This window comes from Brachycentrus maculatus, unplaced genomic scaffold, assembly GCF_059751285.1.
Source record: "Brachycentrus maculatus isolate JH-2025_06_01 unplaced genomic scaffold, ASM5975128v1 h1tg000172l, whole genome shotgun sequence".
Classification (NCBI taxonomy): Eukaryota; Metazoa; Arthropoda; class Insecta; order Trichoptera; family Brachycentridae; genus Brachycentrus; species Brachycentrus maculatus.
The window spans coordinates 1728099-1750914 of NW_028280925.1; the positions used below are offsets into that span (position 1 = coordinate 1728099).

At 31.7% G+C, this 22816-nt stretch overlaps 1 protein-coding gene across 1 annotated transcript in view; it reads left to right on the plus strand.

Moving 5' to 3' along the window:
• The window catches only part of stw (laccase), an 88134-nt gene extending 65432 nt beyond the window's left edge, over positions 1-22702 (plus strand). Inside the window, 8 exon segments of the mRNA XM_088261983.1 lie at positions 8222-8624; positions 10625-10909; positions 11621-11697; positions 11699-12112; positions 15736-15920; positions 18588-18783; positions 20706-20918; positions 21803-22702. Coding sequence (XP_088118109.1) covers positions 8222-8624; positions 10625-10909; positions 11621-11697; positions 11699-12112; positions 15736-15920; positions 18588-18783; positions 20706-20918; positions 21803-22191 — 2162 coding nt within the window. The 3' untranslated portion in view covers positions 22192-22702.
• The last annotated feature ends 114 nt before the right edge of the window (positions 22703-22816 follow it).

Consider the following 22816-nt stretch of genomic DNA (forward strand, 5'->3'; position numbering starts at 1 on the left):
GAAAGTGTTGTTTTTGCATTTTGAAGAAAAGGTATTGTTTTTTTATTTTTTTTTAAATAAACTAAATGTTTTTCAAATGGAGAAAAAACCTTCAGGTTTTACCTAAAAAGATCTGTTGCACAGTAAAAAGTTCAATAAGTGGCTTGATATTTATTTTTAATACATTGTATTATATTTTTAAACTTTAATAACGTTCTCCTGAAAAATCAAGTTTTTATTTTATTTATGACGTTCTTGAAAGGAGTGAGCGATATGAGATTACTTTACATAGGAGAATCGTAATGTAACAACCAAAAGAAATTTATCGATTCCCAAAACACATTGTTTTGAACTTTTTTTATTATTTACAGTCATCGTTAACTCAGCTTTAATTCAATTTAAATATTTTTATTTCTATCTTTAATTCTGTCCAACATTTATTTTTTCCTTGAATTTTGATGGCATTCACTCTACATACTTTTAAAATATTCTTAATTTATTTTAGAAGGCCGTTATGAGACCGAATGCAGTTGAAATGCGATCTCCCGGATGAATGTACGGCAAAACGACACATGAAGATGTTCGAATAGTGAAATATAGAAAGCTTGCGAGTCTGAGATAAAATTAAGAAAGGAGTATTGAGATGGTTTGGACATGTGGAACGAATGAGAAGAACGATAAAGCGAATTTATAGGGCGAATACAGTCGGAAAAAGGAGCAGAAGACGACTGATAAAATCTTGGTATGATAAAGTATTTCAATTGAATGTGGCCAGGTCAGGAATCGTAATAATCAGCGGGTATACATGAGGAGTTGTATGAATCTAGAACAAGCGAAGAATGTTTGCAAATAAATAATGGTGTGGCGTTCTATTATCTCTGCCTAGATTCATACTTATATTTATGATTATTTCATAAAATCTCATATATTTTTTTATAATAAGCTTAAACATTATACGCTTATGATAAAAAATATAGAATTTTCATACGCGTTGAAATTAATTCTCGCGTGTAAAATCCATTTTAATTTATGTTTGATTGACATAAATTTTGTAATATAAATCGTTAAACATTCTTTATTATGAAGTGTTTCTCCCATGATCGCGTATTAAGTGATGTATGGGAATTCCAGAAACAATGCCGACAGTACAAAATAACTATTATGAATATTTACTCGCAGTGCCATTCAGGTAATGATTGAATTTTTTTGCAACTGACATCTTGACATCTTTCTCACATTGGGAACGTAAAAATGCACTTTGCGTTGTTGATTTTTATTCAAAACATTGCGGTACTTTAACTATAAGTCTTCATTGACATCAAAGCAACAAATATTTCAAGTAATAACAAAAATGTGTAGAGACGGTACCGAAAAGAAAAAAAAATGTTGATAGTTAAGTATGGTAAATAGATCCGCCTCAATGGTGTAGTGGTTAGTGCATTTGTCAACCATGCTGGAGGTCACGAGCTCGATTCTCAGGGGGGGATAATTGTTTTTCACTCCTACCCTAGACTAGTACGTAAAGCGCAGGACTGATCGCCTTGCCTTCATATAATCAACGATTAATTGAACATTCCATACATTATAAAAATCCATACGAAATGATTTTTAAAAATCGTTTGTAGTTTTTTTTTTAATCTTGAGGTTCCGCGAGGTAACTGTTTTGTTATAATATTATTAATTTATTTTTAAACTTAATTAAATTAACCTGGTATTGTTTTTATACGTAGGAACAAAGTTTATATTGAAAATATTGCATTTCAGGATATTTTAAATAAATTATATAAATTCAATTTAATCATTATATTTATATTAAATACGTGTTGAAATGCCAAAATAAGGACATTGTCAAATTAAACATTTTATGGCTAACGAATCAAATAAAATTAGGAATTGAATTGCAAAATCGAAATTCTCCATTAACGAAGTGTGTATCTGAGATTTTCGTAGAAAAAAATCAATCAGTTATCTACATTTAAGGCGAAAATATCGTTCAGTATAAGACGTCTTGTATGGTACCTATCGAAAATATTGCCAGCTATAAGAAAGCGAGCACCTGAATTATATTATCCCTGTAGGAAATATAAAATAAAACACATAAAATTGCAACAACACAATCACAAAGGGCTGAGACGTTAAATAAATATGAGCTCACCTCTTTATTTCGATGGTTTTTGTGTACCAACCTACATTAATTTTTTATACTACCTATGTACCCTCCCATACTGCCAACTTACCGTATTTATTTAATTCCAAACCATGATTTACTGCTATGCCTTCCAAAGATATTAACTGGAGAAATGCAGTTATTGCATCAATTGGAACGGATGTCTGAACGTAGCCGATGACATGTCTGCTGCATTCTGAGTAGCCAGAGCTTTGGAAATGCCTCAATGAAATTCAACATTCACAGGAAACGATTCAGTACTACAGGGAGATAGGGTCGGTGCTCCAATACAGACCACTTCCCAATAACCTGCCAACATGACACGATTAAACAATAAATATGGGAGTAAAACACTTCAGTATCCAGTTACGAGTATTTTTAATTTGTAAATAACGGAGGTTAAAGGTCAAACTAAAATATGTACCAAAGGCAAAATAAAGAAATGGGTAAATGATCAAGAGTTAATACTACGAAAATTGTATTTTTTTTATTTATTAAAAATGGGTAGACAATTACCACAAAGTGACTTCCGAATCAATTAATGAAATTATTGTTTTATCTTTAACTTCGTTGTTAACCCTAGATAACTTAACTAAATCTGTAGATTTACAGTAACTAAACATTCGTCAGACGGACTACGCAATTAAAAATGTGAAAACTATCAAAAGTTTTTATTAAATTATAGTAACTGGTTACATGACACTTAAGTTTGGTTTATTAGGAATGAATGTAAGAGACATTTAATAATCAATCACTATTCCGTAAACAAACCCTGGCGGGTGCGGGGTGCAGGAAAGTGCTTTTTCGGAGAAGGGCGTCGTCGCGTGGACGAATGTTTAGTTATCTAGGGTTAAATCATTCCGCTGATTTTTTTTTCACAATTTATATTTCTAATAACTAACCAAATATAAATTTGTTGCTGTGGAATAATTTGCCTTTGAGTTGATGCTGTTTATACTTTTAATTTTTTTTCTACATAAATATGCACGTATAGATTTTTCAAGCATATAAATACGAATACGTTTGATGCATTAGATACATGTGAAGTGAATATGTTACATAAATGACGGTTGACGTATTATTTTGAGTAAAGAGTTTATTTTTTGACGATACGTAGTTTATTGATATTATATATAAATCATGTCAATTATTGGAACAGATACCCCGACTGCACCTCCTATATTTATGTTAGTATTTATTTCTTATGTCAGATTGACTGAAATGTAACGAGCTGATGTTGAAGATTTAATATGTCGTACGTCAAATATTTTGCAACATTGTCGGCTTTATAAGATCACAGTGAGTAGACAAACGTTTTTATAATCATTTTTACTATCGAACATCAAATGAGAAGCAATTAAATTAATGTTTTCTTGATTGGCAATTACATTACATATATAAAATTGAATTGGGTTACATAAACACTTATTTTCACTGTTTTGTTCACGTTTCTATTTTCAATCAAATGATATACGTGACAAGCAAGAGTAAAAGTGAATATTGTACAATTATCCATATAAATAAAATTGTAAAAGTTGTTGTAAGTTTGTTCAAAATTGTAAGTTTGTTCAAAATCTCAAATCCCCGAAGTTATTCACCGATTGCTATAAATGCTTGAAAATTTTGATAAAACGTTGCATTTTTTTAGCAACATGTTTTAGGAAAAATATTTATATGGCAGCGCCATCTGTTAAACATAAAATCAATACAACCAATCCTAAGTATTACTCATCTTGGTCAGTGTACTTCTTGACAGCTTCTGTCACTTAGCATTTTTATTGCTTCTGATTGCATTACTATTTCATAGATTAATATTTTTATTGCTTCACAGGAAACATATTATAAAATCTGTGATTTGTATTTTCTTTATTTTCCATTTAACCAGACTGCGTCACAGCAATACGTAGCAGGTTACGGCTAGTTTTTTTTTAAATTTTTTTTTGCGACTCATACGAAACAGTGATATTTTTTATTCAAATTCTTTACTGTCCTCAACTGTGATATAAAATATTGTAGCGGGAATTACGAATACAGCTTTCATCATAAGTACGTTATATTTTTGAAAGTGGGACAGAACGTACTCACGTTTACATCTTGATGTAAGGATTATAAATTATTGAGGGCAGAAAGCGATACAATACGCGTTACAAAAGCTCAATGGTTTCGGGCTTTCTTGTTAAAGAAAGCGTGCTCGTTCATTTGACATCGTGTCATAAAAAGTTTATGCAGTTGGACCTAATTGACATGACGTCTCGTGGGTTGGATATTATATACATAATATTTATAATATTATATATGTATAAGTTCAAGTGTCGGATCGTGAGGCTCACTCAAATGTGATTAACGAGGTAAATAAGTCAAGAAAGTTTCGCTGACGTAGTAATTCTCGAAAGCTTACTGCAATTTATAAACTGTGCAAAGCTTTTAAACTCTCATCTCTCGCATAAACGCCATCAACAACGGTGAATCAGTAATTGAATTTTGTACATTTCGAAAACATATTTTAACAGAGAAATACCCTCAAAGCCTCTAAATCGAAGGCTTTTACGCAGGTATGATAGTAAGAATCAAGAAATTTTTTATAAATAATAATGCATCACAAACACCTAGACAAATATACGTTAATCAAAATGAAAAATGTGCATTAATACAAAATTTTGAATATCCTAATGTCACAATTACTTTGAAATTTTGACACAACGTCACAATTTTTTTCTTTGGACTTTTTTTTTCATTTTACTTCACTGAGCCACAGTAACACGTGGCAACACAGTCATGAATGATGAAAAAAACAATTATTATAGTTCAAAGCAATAAACCGCAAAGCCTCTTCATACTTTTAGAGGCAGGTAGGATAATGCGAGGTTAATGTAAAAAATACAACACCCAGACGAATTAAAAATAAATATTTCTTGAATTTATTTCGCAATAGGTGGGAATCGAACCCATGATGCCAGTTTCACATTCGAGCGTCTATCCAAATATTTATTGAATTCATTTTGCCATATTAATCGAACGCGTGACGCGAGTTTCGCAGTCGGACGTCTACCCAAATTCGCCACAGCGACTGTTGTCTTATGAATGATAATAATTTGTAAAAATAATTCATTAAATTGGTAAAAAGAATAGTGTGGTATTAATCATAATATGGACTGTACATTATTCTTGTCGATGTTTAAACCTTATTAGTATTTTATAAAATGGAGTGTTTTGTTTATCGTAAATAACACAAGCAAGCATACAAATTAAGATATGTCTATCGCTCCAGGTGTCAGGTCATGGTTAGATATTAAATATAATATTTTAATCTTAAAGCAATAACAAGTTTGCTTTTGTTATTAATATAATAATATCAGTACTAATTGATCAGATTCGAACAACAAGATTGAAGTATATCTAATACTTTTGTGTTGCTACGTAAATTTTGTAGTATACATATATATATATATATATATATATATATATATATATATATATATATATATATATATATATATATATATATATATATATATAAATATATATATATATATATATATATATATATATATATATATATATATATATATATATATATATAAATATACACGTGCACACATATTTGCTGTGAAGCTTTTCAATCCACAGAATACTTTTTATTTATCCCAGCAGTGTATAACATGTAAATAAGTCTATTCGATTGTGTCCAAGTTAATGGATAAAGATTTCTTTTTAAAATCATGCCTTAACAATAACTTATAACTAGTTCTGCTCATTTATGGGAGATTATTTCTTGTCCATTTCTGTAAATGGGGAGACAGATATGTATTATATTTCAAATTTCAAAACAACGTTATTTCTTCCGCACTTTCAATCGACATTTTTATCTTTTTTTAATTTTATTGCTACACTACTCCAATTCTTCATGATTCAATTTAGAGTGCTGAAATGAATATTACGCATGCTATTATTTATTTAAATACACATTTTTAAGTATTAAATTCTTTTAATTTATTGAATTTCACCAGTTCACAAAAATCTTATAAGAATGCCACTTACGCATCCTGTCATTTATTTAAATGTAAATTTTTGTTTCTTTAATTCTATTAGTTTATTTAATTTCATCAGTTTACAAAATTCTTGTAAGAATGCCACTTATTAGAATTTATTGTTGTAGAGATTTCATAATGGTTTTAATTATGCAATTACAATAACAATATAATGTAATTTGCATTAAATACATTATTTTATTATAATTAAATAGCGTTACTGTTTAATGCATATTTTATTATACGTTTCCAAAGATGGAATTTAAGATTGCACGCGATGTTGCTTTGAGTTTCCGTACCACGTTGCTAAAATGGAAAGCGTTTTACTTTTACAGATTTTTTAACAACTTTGGGCAATTTTTAAATAATGTACTTATTTATTCTCCATTTTCACTTTACAAACACACAAATAAATCTTATCTGTGCAAGAATTATGACACTCAAATCATATGTATTATAACACAATACGTGTATTGTAATTTCTCTGATTTATAGATGTAATCATTGACAGATACAGCGTGAGATAAAAAATACGACTCGGGTTACAATACAATTTTTTTCTAACTACTATTTAAGTATGACACAACGACAAATTATTGCGTCGATTCTTAAACGTTGTAACCCCCACTAGAGATGATAAATATTTAAAATACAATAAATGACAGTTTACATCATGTATCTGGAATACGATGTAGACAGTCGTACGAGTACATATTAATGTGCACTAATACATACTTGTACATATTAAGACGATGTAAAAATTATTAATTTAAAAAACAAGTTTAAATTTTATCTTGATTTTTTTAACATATCACATATATGAGTCACATGTATTATATTCTCGGTGAGTAATTTTCATTTCTCATTTTAGGATTAGGGTTAACAAGACCGTTACAAAAATAAGAAAGTTAAAAATATTACACATTTAACAAAACTAACACAGGACAAAATGTAAAATATAAAACAATAAACGGGTGTGGTAAATATGCATTTTATAAACATAAGATAAAAAGTATGTTTAAAGGAAACAAATGAAAGAAGATATACTAACTAATCACTCACACAAATGTCTTTCCATAAAGTTTTATTTTTGTTCATTCTTTTTGGAAGTCAGGCAGCTGGTAAAATAATACGTTGAAATATTTAAAAATACTACGTTGTTTTTGGCAGATAGATTGTTCATATTTTAATGATATTGGAAATTTAAAATACTGGTGACGTTTGCCTAATTTGGTTGCATTGAAAACATTTTTTCTTCATTTTTAAGTTTCCTATGATAAATATATCGTTCAAGGTAATTTTTTCATTCTGTAAATAATATAATGTCATCCATTAATACCACAATAATTTCCGTTTGTACAAACCCATAACAGTGATTTTTCAATGATCGCAATGAGATCTTAGTGTCATTAAGTACGATATTTTTTTATCCGACTAATCTTTTTTTTAAACTCCGATTAGTTCTATTTAATAATTTTAGTAAAGAATATTTCATATATTAAAAATATTTATGATGTAAACTAAATTTTACAACATTTTTGGATGTGTCCAAATCCTTGTCTACAAATTTCTTTATTAAGAATACATGTGTTCTTAATATCTTTTTGATTTATTTTTAATTATTTAAAACAGTAACTATTATTTTTTGACATCTCATCAAAGATGAAGAAGAATATGGAAGTCTGAGCATTTACGGGGATGACGACCGTCATACGTCACCTCCGTAAATGCCCAGACTTCCATATTCTTCTTCATCTTTGATGAGATGTCAAAAAAATAATATGAAAATAATTCCTGTTATTGGAGATAATCCAGATTTTGTGAACAAGTATTTGGACACACTCAAAATGTTGTAATACAGTAACATTTTTTTTATACAATTTGATACAATTTCTATACATGTCTACTTAATACAATCTTATAATTTTAGTTGCGCCAATCCTCTCCAAAACAGAGACTGAACTCTTGTGCTTTAAAAGGGAATATATTTAAAATATCTTTATTGAGGTGTCAAAATATGCTAAATATATTTATTTTCCTTTCGCAGAAGTGCTGCCCACCGATCAGTCGACGTCGGCGTCGTGGTGGAACGCGGCCAGCTCGCCCTCCACCGACCCCGACTTCTTCTCGGCCACGCACGGCCTGGTACAGACGCACCCCGGCAAGATCCCGCTGTCCACGGCGCCCACGGGCTCCTTCAGCTTCGGCGGCGGCGGCGCCGGCAAGCTGAGCGCCGGCGTGCGCGACAACCCGCTGCCGCCGCTGCCCGCCGCGGCCAACAGCAAGTCGCCGTTCCGCCACCTGGACTACACGAGCAGCGCCACGGCCGAGCTGCGGCGCAACCCGCTGCTGTCGGCGCCCGACGAGTGCGCCAGGGCCTGCAGGGAGAACGAGCCGCCGAGGGTGTGCTACTACCACTTTACGCTCGAGTACTATACCGTCCTGGGAGCGTAAGTCCCTTTTGACTTATTAACATTGTATGGGTTTTGTAAACGGAGATAGTTTGTAAAGACTTCTAAAGGTTCTATTATCTCATTTCATTGATTGATTCGGCATCGTTAATAAAATACAACTTAGTAGACTCAAAAAATCTATGTTTGATTTAAAATGAATACATAAATTAAAATGGAGTTCTACAAATAAAACGCCAAATCCATAAATAAAAATAGTTGTATTTATTATTTGCCTTGTTATGTATAAGGTATATACGAGTAGATAATTAAGAGCATTTTTGTTTCTTCTAGTTTAAAAAATGTTTTATTTTAATCTGTTATTCTATAATCAAATCTGCTATTCTCTCTTCCTACCCCTGTGGGGAAGCAGCGGGATACTTGGTAAGTTAGTTTTTAGTTAACATTGTGTGATATTTCCAACCCAAGAAGTTGGAAAAAGAAGATTGAAAGTAAACTGACTGCAGTCGACATGCGATCTCTCAAACGAATATGCGGTAAAATGATGTATGTTAGATGATCGATTGGTGAAATAAGGAAAGAATGCAAGTCCGAGATAAGCATTATCGATGAAATCAAGAAAGGTGTTATGAATGGTTTAGGCATGTTAATCGAGAATCTTCTCTTTCTTAATAACGGTAGAAGAAAGTTATAGGCTTAAAATCATTTGAAATTTTCTTTCCCGATAAAATTTTAATTCAGGTTTCTCCAGAGCTTTTATTTTTTTCCAAAAGCGGAAAAAATACTCTTAATTTTAAATATATCTCTGACTTTCATTAAAAAAATTATTATTTTGCTCTTTTTCCCCTAAAGATCTCATTAAATCAATCCTCAAATATCGACTACAAAACAAATTATAATCAGATATTCGATTTAACCCGACCTTTATGCATGATTTGAGTAACTGACGTAACTATTTTCTTTAAGTGTTTTTTCACACGTGCGTATTCATTTACATAATGTTTTTACTAATTCACTTTCTCCGGTCATCCGGGGGGGTCCGGCGTCCGCCCAACAGAAAACGTTCATGATGCCTTCGGACATATTATTTCCCGTTTCACACGTCCAAGTTTCTCATCAATTTATCTAAGTTAAATCTATTTAACAAACATCATCGGCTGGTACTATTAACACATCTTATGCGGGAGGCTAGTTTTACAGTCCTCAGTCCGCCGATCGCCGTTTGCGTTTGGATACTCTTATCAAAATTGCCGTCTTTTGTTGATGGGATATTTAATGTTTGTAGTGATATAATTTCTGAATTTTCTGTGAAACTTTATTACAAAGAGTATAATTCGGGACTGTCCTACTTTGACCATTGGTACAAGCCTTTTTTTAACCCTCCATCCGTTTACGAGCTCTAACAAACAAAATACATTGTTAAAACAATAAATTAAGGATACAAGAGGAGATATAGATAGAAGCAAGAAAATACAACAGTAAAAATTAACTGACATCAAAGAACATATTAAATAAACTATTTGATTGGTACCAATTTTAGTTAATTGTTTATTTGTTGTTACGTATTATTAGTGTCAAATTACTTTTAGTTTTTAATTAAACATTATTAAGTTTACGCGAAAGACTAATTCATAAAAACATCATATTTTTTGTTTAAACATATGTATATATATATATATATATATATATATATATATATATATATATATATATATATATATATATATATATATATATGTGTGTATATATATATTTATATATATAAATATATATATATATATATATATATATATATATATATATATATATATATATATATATATATATATATATATATATATATGTGTGTGTGTGTGTGTGTGTTTAAAAATGCTTAAAATGTTTTAGTGATTGTGGAGTACGCTCGCGTCACTCATTGACTTACGCTCGATCGACCCAGCATAAGATCTGTTAAAATACAATTTTTTATTCAGTCTTCTTGTACCTACCATAAAGATTGATTTATTGTAATTTATCAATGTAAAATTATTTTTTTCCAGGGCTTGCCAAGTTTGCACTCCTAATGCCACCAACGTAGTGTGGAGCCACTGCCAGTGCGTGCTGGCCGACGGAGTGGAGAGGGGCATCCTCACCGCCAACAGGATGCTGCCAGGACCTAGCATCCAGGTGTGCGAGAACGACAAGGTCGTGGTGGACGTGGAGAATCACATGGAGGGCATGGAGGTCACCATCCACTGGCACGGGATCTGGCAGAGAGGATCGCAGTTCTACGATGGGGTGCCCTACGTCACGCAGTGCCCCATCCAGCAAGGCAACACTTTCAGGTTATTTTTTTTATTTTTTTATTTTTTATAAACCTCGAGGTGAAGTGCGTAAGCCTCTTAGGTTTATATGACAAAGACATTATATAAAATATAATGAAATATATACAAAGTGAGAGCAAAGCATAAAAAAATAAAAGAAAAAACAGTTTGTACGTGTATTATAAATAAAATTAAAATTTACAACATTTTGAGTGTGTTTAAACTTATACCAAATACAAATCTGGATTATTTCTAATTAAAAGTTATTTATTTCTATTCTTTTTTGACATCTCAATATAGATGAAGAAGAAGTCTATATATATATATATATAGAAGTATATATGGAAGTCTGGTCTTATGATGGCCGTTAGCCCCGTAAATGACTTCCATATACTTCTTCATCTATGTTGAGATGTCAAAAAATAATATTAAAAAAATTAAATTAGTCTACTCAAAGATTAAAAACATAAACATGCATACGAACAGTACAAGTAGGTTCTTGTTTTGTAATACTCGTATATTTGTATAACTTGATTCAACTGTTTTGTTTAATTCCCAATATTATTCGAGAATTTAATAGAACACAATTATTTTTAAATCAACAATTGCCAAAATTATTTGAGAATTTAACAGTTATAAAATATGATTAAAAATAATCAACAATTCAATAAATTAAGTATTTGTTAATACAGCACATCGAATCAATTATATAACACGATCATATGGTTTTAGATATCAATGGACCGGTAACGCAGGCACCCATTTCTGGCACGCGCACACAGGTCTGCAGAAACTAGATGGTCTGTTCGCTAGATGGTCTGTTCGGCAGCATCGTGGTCCGTCAGCCCCCGTCCAAGGATCCCAACAGCCACCTCTACGACTTCGATCTGACTACCCACGTCATGCTCCTCAGCGATTGGATGCACGAAGACGCCGCCGAAAGATACCCTGGCAGACTTGCAGTCAACACTGGACAAGACCCCGAGAACGTTCTCTTCAACGGCAAGGGACAGTTCAGGGATCCTAACACCGGGTTCATGACCAACACACCGCTTGAGATCTTCACCATCACTCCAGGAAGGAGATACAGGTTCAGGATGATAAACTCCTTCTGCACCGTTTGCCCGGCGCAAATCACCTTCGAAGGACATTCTGTGACCGTCATTGCTACTGATGGAGAACCTGTGAGACCTGTCCAAGTGAACACCATCATCTCATTCTCAGGTAAGATTAGCTAACACAGCAAATCACACAAATCACAACTGAAACACTTCATGGTAACATACAGAGAACTACAAAATCCAAAACACAGAAACTCATCAAACAAAATCTAACATATCGCTCACTCCTTTCAACAACGTCAAATATAAAAAAATGTTTTTCCAGGAGAAGTTTTTAAGCTTTAAAAATATAATTAAATGTATTAAAAATAAATATCAAGCTACTTATTGAACATTTTACTGTGTAACATCTCTTTTCAGGTAAAACTTGGTTGTTTTTTCTCCATTTGAAAATTATTTAGTAAATTTAAAAAAATAATTAAACAATACCTTTTCATCAAAATGCAAAAACAACACTTTCTGCCCTGTAGCGGGTAAATATTAAGTTTAAAATATGCCACTTTTGCTGGGATATAGTACATTTTCTGGGCATTACGGAAACATACACAACTGAAAATTGACGATTTTTTATATGTGACGTTGTTGAAAGAAGTGAGCGATATGCCTCTTTTAGTCAAAATAACTTTGATAACTATACAATTGAGTTGTATAACTTGCTCCCACTGTCGAATGGAAAACTATTATTTATACTAATCATAATATGAATAAACCTGCATATATATATATATATATATATATATATATATATATATATATATATATATATATATATATATATATATATATATATATATATATATATATATATATATATATATATATATATATATATATATATATATATATATATATATATATATATATATTAATTATAATTTTATTAAATGGGCCTTCGGCACGACAAAACTCAGTGAGGGCACATTTCCGTAATCTGTAATTTGTAATTATGTGTTTGATAATATTAAATGATTCAATAAAACTTGCATACACAAAATATTATCCGTCCTACAGCGGCGAGCGCAACTCAAAAAAATCTTTTCCGGTTTGTTAATGCCGTTCACGGATGAAGAGTCCGTTATTATATTCAACGCTTCTGGCGTAAAAATACTGCAACGTGCGCAAGTAGATTTATTGGGATGTTGTTAACGTTATTTCATTATTGAAGTTGTAAAAAATATTTTTACTGACCAATATTTACGTAATAATGCAGGAAAAAAATATTAGACTTTCTTCGAATCGCATAACAATGGTAAATAAAATTGAACTACGCGCTTAAACACGTACCGGTAATTATTTCTAGCTTATCTGTTATTTTATTTTAATCATGACTTAAGAAGCTGTTAATCCTGCTTTCTAAATAATAAATTCTTAGCTCATTGCTCACAAAAAGCATTACGTCATTAAAATTATGACTATCTTTTTTTTAAGCTGGCGGCTTTGATAACACACACACACACTTAAAACGCGATGTTTTTTTTACAAAACCAGTGAAGTATGGCCGACAACTACTAATTGTATTAAGCTTTTAACTTTCACGGCCATTACAGCTACCGAGAACAAGACATTATTTGGAATGGCGAAATTTAATACGTGAACACGAATAAAATAACCAGCACTTATTTATTCATAACGTATCATTAAAATGATTTATTGACTGAATGCCGATATCATTCGTTAGATTGAAGCTGTGTGCTTCCGTTCGAAGCACTTTTTTCGACTGTTTTCACTTTAACAACTATTAGCGGTCCCTATATTAGTATCAGTTTTTTTAAACAGTCGTGTCGCGTAATATAATCGATGCATTCTAGTTTTTAAGTGATAATCTGACTCGTGTTACTTTCTATTCAAGATCTAATCAAGTTTACCATCGATAAATAAATAATTACTGTCATATTCCACCTGTTTTTTTGCAACTTACATTTTCTCGTGTCAAGCACGCTGTAAACTTTTGATTTATACAATCAAATTTTGGTATGCAAGAGTGTGATCAAATAAAATAAACCTAGTATTTATTTGAAATAATCGGTGGGGAATTGGAGGATTGGTTATAAAAACACCGATTAAACTTTTGTAAATACCTGAATTATCTCCCCTTTTTATGTAAAATTTATATCTGTTACACCGACAGTTAATAATCTCTCCGTAAGTCGTGAGAGCGCACCTCAGTACTCAGTATTACGCTCACTACCGCCGTTCTGTAACCGCAAGCTCCGTCGTAATACATGTATCAGCCATTGCCATTCCCTTATGTCACTCGTAATTATTAGCAATTCAAAATAAATGCATTGTCAATGCACTCCCGTCGGCCCAAACATCGAGTGCACGCTTCGTATGCAACAGTTGGCTCGAACGCAAATTTATAAAAATTCAGACACGAACATTGATTCTGTGAAAGCTGTACAGAATGACCAAAACAACAAGATTTTTTAAGTGATGCCTACATATAAAAATCTGAAATATAACTTATGATAAATTGTACAAAGTAAGATTTTTATATAAGCATGCGGTTGGCTTCGTTATAATTCGCTCTCTTACTATCGATACGGAAATTTGATCACTAGACGGAACAATTTATTATTTTCGCAATAATAAGTATTTATTTGTAGAAAGTTTATGTTGCGTTTTTGGTATTATTTATAGCTTGGTCAGTTTATTCCGGTAGCGTAGGTGTCTGACAGTAAAATTCTCGCAAATATCGTGACAGTCGATATTCTCTCGGTACCTTTATCCGCCCTCTTTAGCCCATTGGTCCAGGCGAGTCATGACATTTTAACACAATCGGATACATAATATTAAACATTCACTTTTCCCGCGATCACTCTATAAACCCACTCACATAAGCTTCACAGGATAATGGTTAATATCAAATGATGTCTATTCAATTATTATCAGTTTAATAATTGAAATGTTATTCGCCTTCGTAAATCGTGAAGAGGCATTCTTGCAAAACAATGAGAAAAATAATTATTGGATTATCTGTGTAATTTAGCAAGCAGTCGACTTTGGGTAATATTATTGAATAATCGAAAACTAAGCCATTTTATGAAGCAAATATATTACAAACCAAAGCGGACGGTAAATGCAGAATAGGAAGATGACGTATATTCTACACAGATAAAAACTTGAGTGGTTCCACTGTAACGCTTAGTCACTGTTTTGAGCGGCTGCAGGCAAAGTAAAAATTACCATGATTCCTAACCTTCAGCGCGAAGTAACATACTAAAAAGAAAGAAAGAAAAAAGAAAGAAAGAAAAACTCAAGAAGCGATTTCAATTTTTTTACATTCTTGAATGTTTTTCGCAAATGCTTTGTGGCACATTTTAACTTTATAAAATAAAACTAAAAGTTTGTAAACTTTATAAAATAAAACAACTTTGTTTTAACCACTTTTTATTGGTACACTTTTTCCAACCGGTTTCGACAAGAACCTTGTCATTATCAGGATTTATGTACTAATTCTAAAACATTGGAATACTCATAGTTAGGTTAAACTACTACCCTTCTCTTACGATTCCAAAAACTTCCACAAAAAAGAAAAACATTCAAGAAACTAGAACATTTTTTTATTGGTACTTTTCTTTAACCGGTTTCGACAAGAAACTTGTCATCATGATTCTTGTTGATGACAAGGTTCTTGTCGAACCTTGTTACCGTGATGATGACGAAGTTCTTGTCGAAACAATTTTATACAGTATCTAAAATTTAAGTTGCTTGGTTTTCTTTTAGGCGAACGTTACGATTACGTCATCGAAGCCAATCAGCAGCCAGGAGCCTACTGGATCCAACTGAGAGGATTGGGAGAGTGTGGTATCAAGAGAGTTCAGCAGTTGGCTATCCTGAGGTACGCCAGAGGACCTTACCAGCCGTCGTCACCAGCCCCCACATATGACAGTGGTCTTCCCCAGGGAGTGGTAAGTCCAAGACATATCTTGACATGATTCAGATAAGCTTCCCGTTCATTTCTTCAACGTGCGATTAATTTTCCGTGTTCAAAGTGTCAATTTTGCAAGCTTTGTGATGACATGAGTCTGTTCTTGAAATAGATTCCAACATAAAGGAAATGCAGTGTCCTTTCCTTTATTGTAACTTGGAACCCTGACTCTTGGCACACTGCAATCTGCACACAATGACTGCGCGCATTTATTGGCACATTGTGTAGGAACTATCTCTGAATCAGGGCGAGATGCATATCTATAAACAGTGTCATGTAGTCTAGTTATTGCATGTTACTATTATGTTGGTATTTGTCAAATAATTACGAACTGTTTCATACACTACAGAGATTAAACCTTTCCGATTAGGATATTGATTTCGTAAGTCCAGCAAAATCCTTGTAGAGAAAGATATTACGACTATTATTCAACTGTTGATTATTGCTTTCAGCATTATAGTATTTCGATTTGTCTTCTGACATACAATAATTGTTTTAGTAACTAGTACTGATGACGAAATATTCATGTTTTGAACATTTTACAACCATTTTGGATTTATCAACTACATTTTAAACGAATAAAACTAAACATTGAATATTTCGAGTTGGTATTTGATGTATGACTTGTGAATTTAACCCCACCAATTGTTATTGAGAATGTGGTTGACAATCATGGGTAGAATGTTGAGCTTTACAAATGTGATCATTTACACCCAGCCCATGATAGTTCGTAACTTCCATATTCGTCTCTATATATGAGAATCAATAATAATAAATAAAAAAACTCCTAAATAGCAAAATCGCGAATTTGCCAAGAAAAATTTGGACAAATCAAAAATATTGTTTATAAACCAAACTTTTTAATCAGTTCTTTTTATGGTGAATTGGGTAATATTTCAACATTTATATCGCTCGCTGTTGCTATAATGAAATGTGTGTAATATTCTAATTATACATAACTCTTGAAATCTAACTTCATGCTACTTTCAGTTTAGTGAGTAGTTACAAGTCCTTCAATTAGTCAAAGTTTGAGTAACACGCTTCCTCCAATTACTTAGACATTTATTGAATACAATAGTGAGTTCTAGATACTTACTTATATTCGTTAAACTTAGAAGGCTCTTGTCTTTGCAGCAGTCTCCTCTCCGTTCAAGGCCGTTTTTTTTATATTTATACGACGCCTGACTTCCATTTTAACTCCTCAATTCAAATTAATAATAATTCTAACATAATTATCTGATTATACCAACATAATTTCTTTCCTTTATATATATATATATATATATATATATATATATATATATATATATATATATATATATATATATATATATATATATATATATATATATATATATATATATATATATATATATATATATATATATATATATATATATATATATATATATATATATATATATATATATATATATATATATATATATATATATATATATATATATATATATATATATATATATATATATATATATATATATATTACTTATATTCGTTAAACTTAGAAGGCTCTTGTCTTTGCAGCAGTCTCCTCTCCGTTCAAGGCCGTTTTTTTTATATTTATACGACGCCTGACTTCCATTTTAACTCCTCAATTCAAATTAATAATAATTCTAACATAATTATCTGATTATACCAACATAATTTCTTTCCTTTATATATATATATATATATATATATATATAAATATATATATATATATATAATATATATATATATATATATATATATATATATATATATATATGTATATATATATATATATATATATATATATATATATATATATATATATATATATATATATATATATATATGTTTAACATTGAAATTATATTACAAGGGTATTGAAAACAAAACGGCATCCTTAAATTAAAATATAAAGGATTACACAAAATATAAATATTCACACGACAATATTTACAATTTAAAAAATAATTTATAACTATTTTTATCTTTCTAAACACAAAAGTTTGAAGTAATTCGTTTCATAAAATGCTACGCTTTCTTATAAATGTGGACGTTATTAAAAGCGTCACAGTTATTTGTAGAAAATGCATTGATTGGGTTTTTCAATCATTGTATTATTTCTTCATCCAGACTTTTCGGCCAGCACTGAGAACTGAAGGACTATTTTGCGCTTTGCCCAAAATGCCGGAACGAGGGAATAATATCCAAAAAAAATGGTAACTTTGGTATTATTGCAGTGCCTACCTTTGTTTCTAATACCCTCGTATTATAAGTTGTACTGTAAATTGTTTTATTATATGTACATAAATCTGCAATGACAATATATTATCCACACTTAATCAAATGACCGTACTGTACAATGTATACACACAGTAGAATGTACAATTTTGTAAAATAAAAACAAATACATCTGTATCATAAATAGAGTAATTAGACATTTTTAACATGTAAATAATCATGTTTTTCTTCAATAAAATTGAAATACATTGGACATCGTCGAATCGGTGGCCTGACAGGATACTTAATGTCCGGACACACGTATCCGACGCGACACGACAACGCGCGACAGAACGACGGATTTGTCTCTCGGAAGCTGGAAAGTAAGATCTGTTATGTTTGTAGTCTGTGTTCAGTAGAATGTTGTGTGATGAACTAGGTGATGAACCCGTTGGATGCCAGGTGTAACGTTGACAGGGATGACGCTATTTGTGTGAGCCAACTGAAGAACGCCAGGTCTATCGACCCGGCTGTGCTGCAGGAGAGGCCGGATGTGAAGATCTTCCTCCCCTTCAGGTTCTTTGTGTACAGACCCGAGATGCTCTTCCAACCCAACACTTACAACAGATTCTTAGGTAAGGGCTTACTACAATATAAACAAATTGTATTTTTTCGGTATCTCATGTAAACTTAAGTATACAGGGTTATGTGAATTGAGTAAAAAACAATAATAATATATATAATATATGTAAGGGACTTTTTGCAAACAAAACTATGCTATGGGAGTAATATTTTTATGCTAACAGATTTCCTTTTTGTTAAATACAAAAACGCAATAAATACATTGACAAAAATATTACATTAAAAATAAAATTAAAGATTGATTGATTTAAAAAAGAAAACATTGTTTTCTAAAGAACATAATCTCTCATAAGGATGTATATTTGTATCGATGTGAAAATAATATTAATGACGCTTTCAACATCGAAAAATATTTTTTTTTCTAAAATATTAGTCAGGAAAATATTGCAATTGATTTAAAGAACCGGGTTTGCAAAACCCGCAGCTTGTTCAAAGATTTTTTTGAGAAATATTTGTGTTCTTATTAACTGCACTAATATTATACTTATAAATATTGACAAACGCGTGTCGTAGGAAGCTTTGTTTGCTCCTGAAGCTTTGGTAAAAAGGATATTTGAAAAATACAAATAATTTTCCAAAATTGTTTCTCAAAAAATCAAAACGCAAATAAAACTAAATGTATATTTGATTTCAAATAGACTTTTAACGAGTTAAGTATCTCCCCACGAGCGATTTTTTTTCTTTTATTTCATATTGTTAAACACGTTAAAAATCATTACATTATTTCACGACAGAATTGTAACAATACATTTTATCATTATTATGTAAGTAGGTGTGTAAAGAACACAACGTGACACTTTTATTACGATTACCTTCTTAGTCACAAAGAATACACATTCATTTTTTGCTTTAATGCTTGTATAAAAGGAATAATGTCGCTGTGAACAAAAATTCCCACGATTTAATTCTTATTACACATTTGAACGGAGACAACATACTGTGTTATTTGCATGAAATGTATTAAACACATTCAGAATCTTATTTATTATCAAAATATGTACACGAAATTGTGAGGCATTTTATATCTCGTTGATATATCGTTAAATTACTTAAAATAAAAACAGTAAAATATCAATCCTGTTGTGAAAATATTCAGATGGTGAAAAAACCGTATAATCGAATTCCGGGTAAATCTTAAAAAAATGTAAGCAAAGAGACATATAAAACCGCACTATATGAGCTTATATGTACGAATATAAAGTATACAAGTACTAGTATACAAATGTACATGCTTTGCAAGATGTGTTGGCATCGTAATACAGCCGGAGATAACTAACCTAAAAATGGATATTTTGATTGGGAAATAATTATTATTTATAAGTATTCTTTAGATTAGATAGAGGTGGGTAAGATCCGATCTTTGAGAAGATCCGCATCATTGATTCTATACTCTAATACCAAAACAATTCATCTTTCGTTAGATAAATTATACCGATAATGCCGTAGATTTTTTTGTCACAAATATTATGACGATTAAAAAATTAAAAAATATTATTTTGGTGTTTTACAAATATTTTGTAAAATAAACCGTTTCATTGTTTTAATAACATAATATCTTATTTTACTGAGGTACTACAAAATAATATTGAAGATCGATATTATACGTTATTTAAAATCACGAAAAATTTACATTAAAAAATAGTTTTTTATAGGCATTTTATTTAATAGGCATTTTATTCCTCAACAGATATGAAAATTCTATTGTTATTTTTTTGTTATTTTATATTTCAATATAATAAATATATTTTAGTTAGAGATGTATTTCAAATAATAAAACATATTTTTTAACTTTTATTTTATTTGACTAGTGACTGGGATTCGTCGTTACGTACATTATCAGGCTGGTGTAATAAAATTGGAAAAGCTATGTATCGTTTGTTTTATCATATTTATTGAATGTCTCGTTTCCGTGTAGTGGCGCCCCAGGGAGACCACGTGATCAGTTTGGTGGACGAGATCTCCTACCTGTCCGCGCCAGCTCCCCTCCTCACGCAGTACGACGACATCAACCCCGAGCAGTTCTGTAACGGAGACAACAGGCCGGCCGACTGCGGACCCAACTGCATGTGCACGCACAAAGTGGACATCCCCCTTAACGCCATCGTGGAAATCGTGCTCGTAGACGAAGGTAGGTCTAGATATTTCTGTTAGTGTAGAGTTGTCGCAAGTTAAGATTGCAAATTTCTCATAGGGTGACCATGGTGAAAAAATATAAATATATTATAATTTATTTTTAACATTATTTGCTCTATGTTTTGATTTGAATACAGGCACTAGGATAATAATGTAGCAGTATAATAGACGTCTGATTTTTAGTCTGAGAGGTGCGTTTAATATAAAAACGCAGATAATATAACAACAGATTCAGGGCAAAGGAACATTTTTACTAGGCCAAAGAAAATCGGCGATAGAATGTATAATATATTAGCATTTCTTTGTTTGTTTAAGATTTTATAGTAAAATTATGACTAGTTAATTTTTAATTCATCTCCAATGGTTTTTCGAATTTTGAAACACATGTCGATCCTCCAAAGTTTATTTTATTATGTGATGAATTTCATGAAACGAAATTTAAAAAAATGGGCCATTTTATCTTCAACAAAATAGTAGATAAGACACTTTTTTAAGTAGTAGAATTATTTCTACGACTTACGTAATTTATTTAATATTTAGGTGAATACATTCAAAGGTACAAACCTACAATTTCGTCGATTTTTCTTAATTTGTAATTTTGTATTTTTTTTCTACTGAACGTTGGTTTAAGGAAAATTCATATTATGGGTGTCCCAACTTGATTAAAAACGATATAAGAAACATCTTTCATCTATCGTTTTGTTTATGAAAGAAGTCTGAGCATCCCTGGGCTTACGACCTGGCCACTTTCATTCACCATTCTATCCATAATTCAATATCCATATTGCATTAATTTTTGGAACTTGTATAAGTACATATATGAAATGGTATTGAATGCCTCTCACTATTATGTTTAATGTGAGGTATTTTTTTTCGCAGTACAAATCGCCAATCTGTCGCATCCCTTCCATCTCCACGGGTACGCGTTCAACGTGATCGGTATCGGCCGCTCTCCCGACAAGAACGTGAAGAAGATCAACTTGAAGCACGCCCTGGACCTCGACAGGCGCGGTCTGCTGCACCGCCACCTCAAGCAAGGGGACCACCCGCCCGCCAAGGACACCATCGCCGTGCCCAACAACGGCTACGTCATCCTGCGCTTCCGCGCCGACAACCCCGGCTTCTGGCTCTTCCACTGCCACTTCCTGTTCCACATCGTCATCGGCATGAACCTCATTCTGCAAGTCGGAACGCACGCCGACTTGCCGCCCATCCCCCCGGGCTTCCCCACCTGCGGAGACCACCTTCCGCCCATTCCCATCAACTAAGCGCCGAGCGCTTCGTGTAGGAAAAGACTTAAGTGTTCCGAGAGATTGTGGGTCGGTTTGTTTTTAGGTAATTTTTAATGTAGCTTCTTTTTAAGTAAGGGAGATTATCCGGCCATAACATTTCACCGGTTGCTATTAACTAATCCGTTCCAAAGATTCGTCATTCATTTTGTCCCAGTGCCTCTTTGGGTTATGTCTACCCCATACTCTCCTTGATGCATCGCTCTACACTCTAAGCGACATTTTTCTCATTCAAGGGAGATCATAACACTTCACCGGCTGTTACCGACTATTTCGTTCCAAAGATACTTCATTCATATTGTCCCAGTGCATCTTTGCGTTATGTTTTCCTAATACTCTCCTCGATGCATCACTCTAAACTCCAAGCGGAGATTTTTTTTCATTTCTCATCTTTTACGCAAGGTTGTGTAAATAATTCACAGATTTAGTTAGGTTTCGTAACAAATTTGTCATTCTTAATCATCGAGTGAATCTTCATTACTAAGAAAAATTACTTAAAAATAAATTACACCTTTAATGTATTTAGATAATAAAATCCTCTTCATCTTTTTCTCACCTTTCCTTTCGTTTAAATACTATTTGTTTTCTCTTGTCTTATAATCTT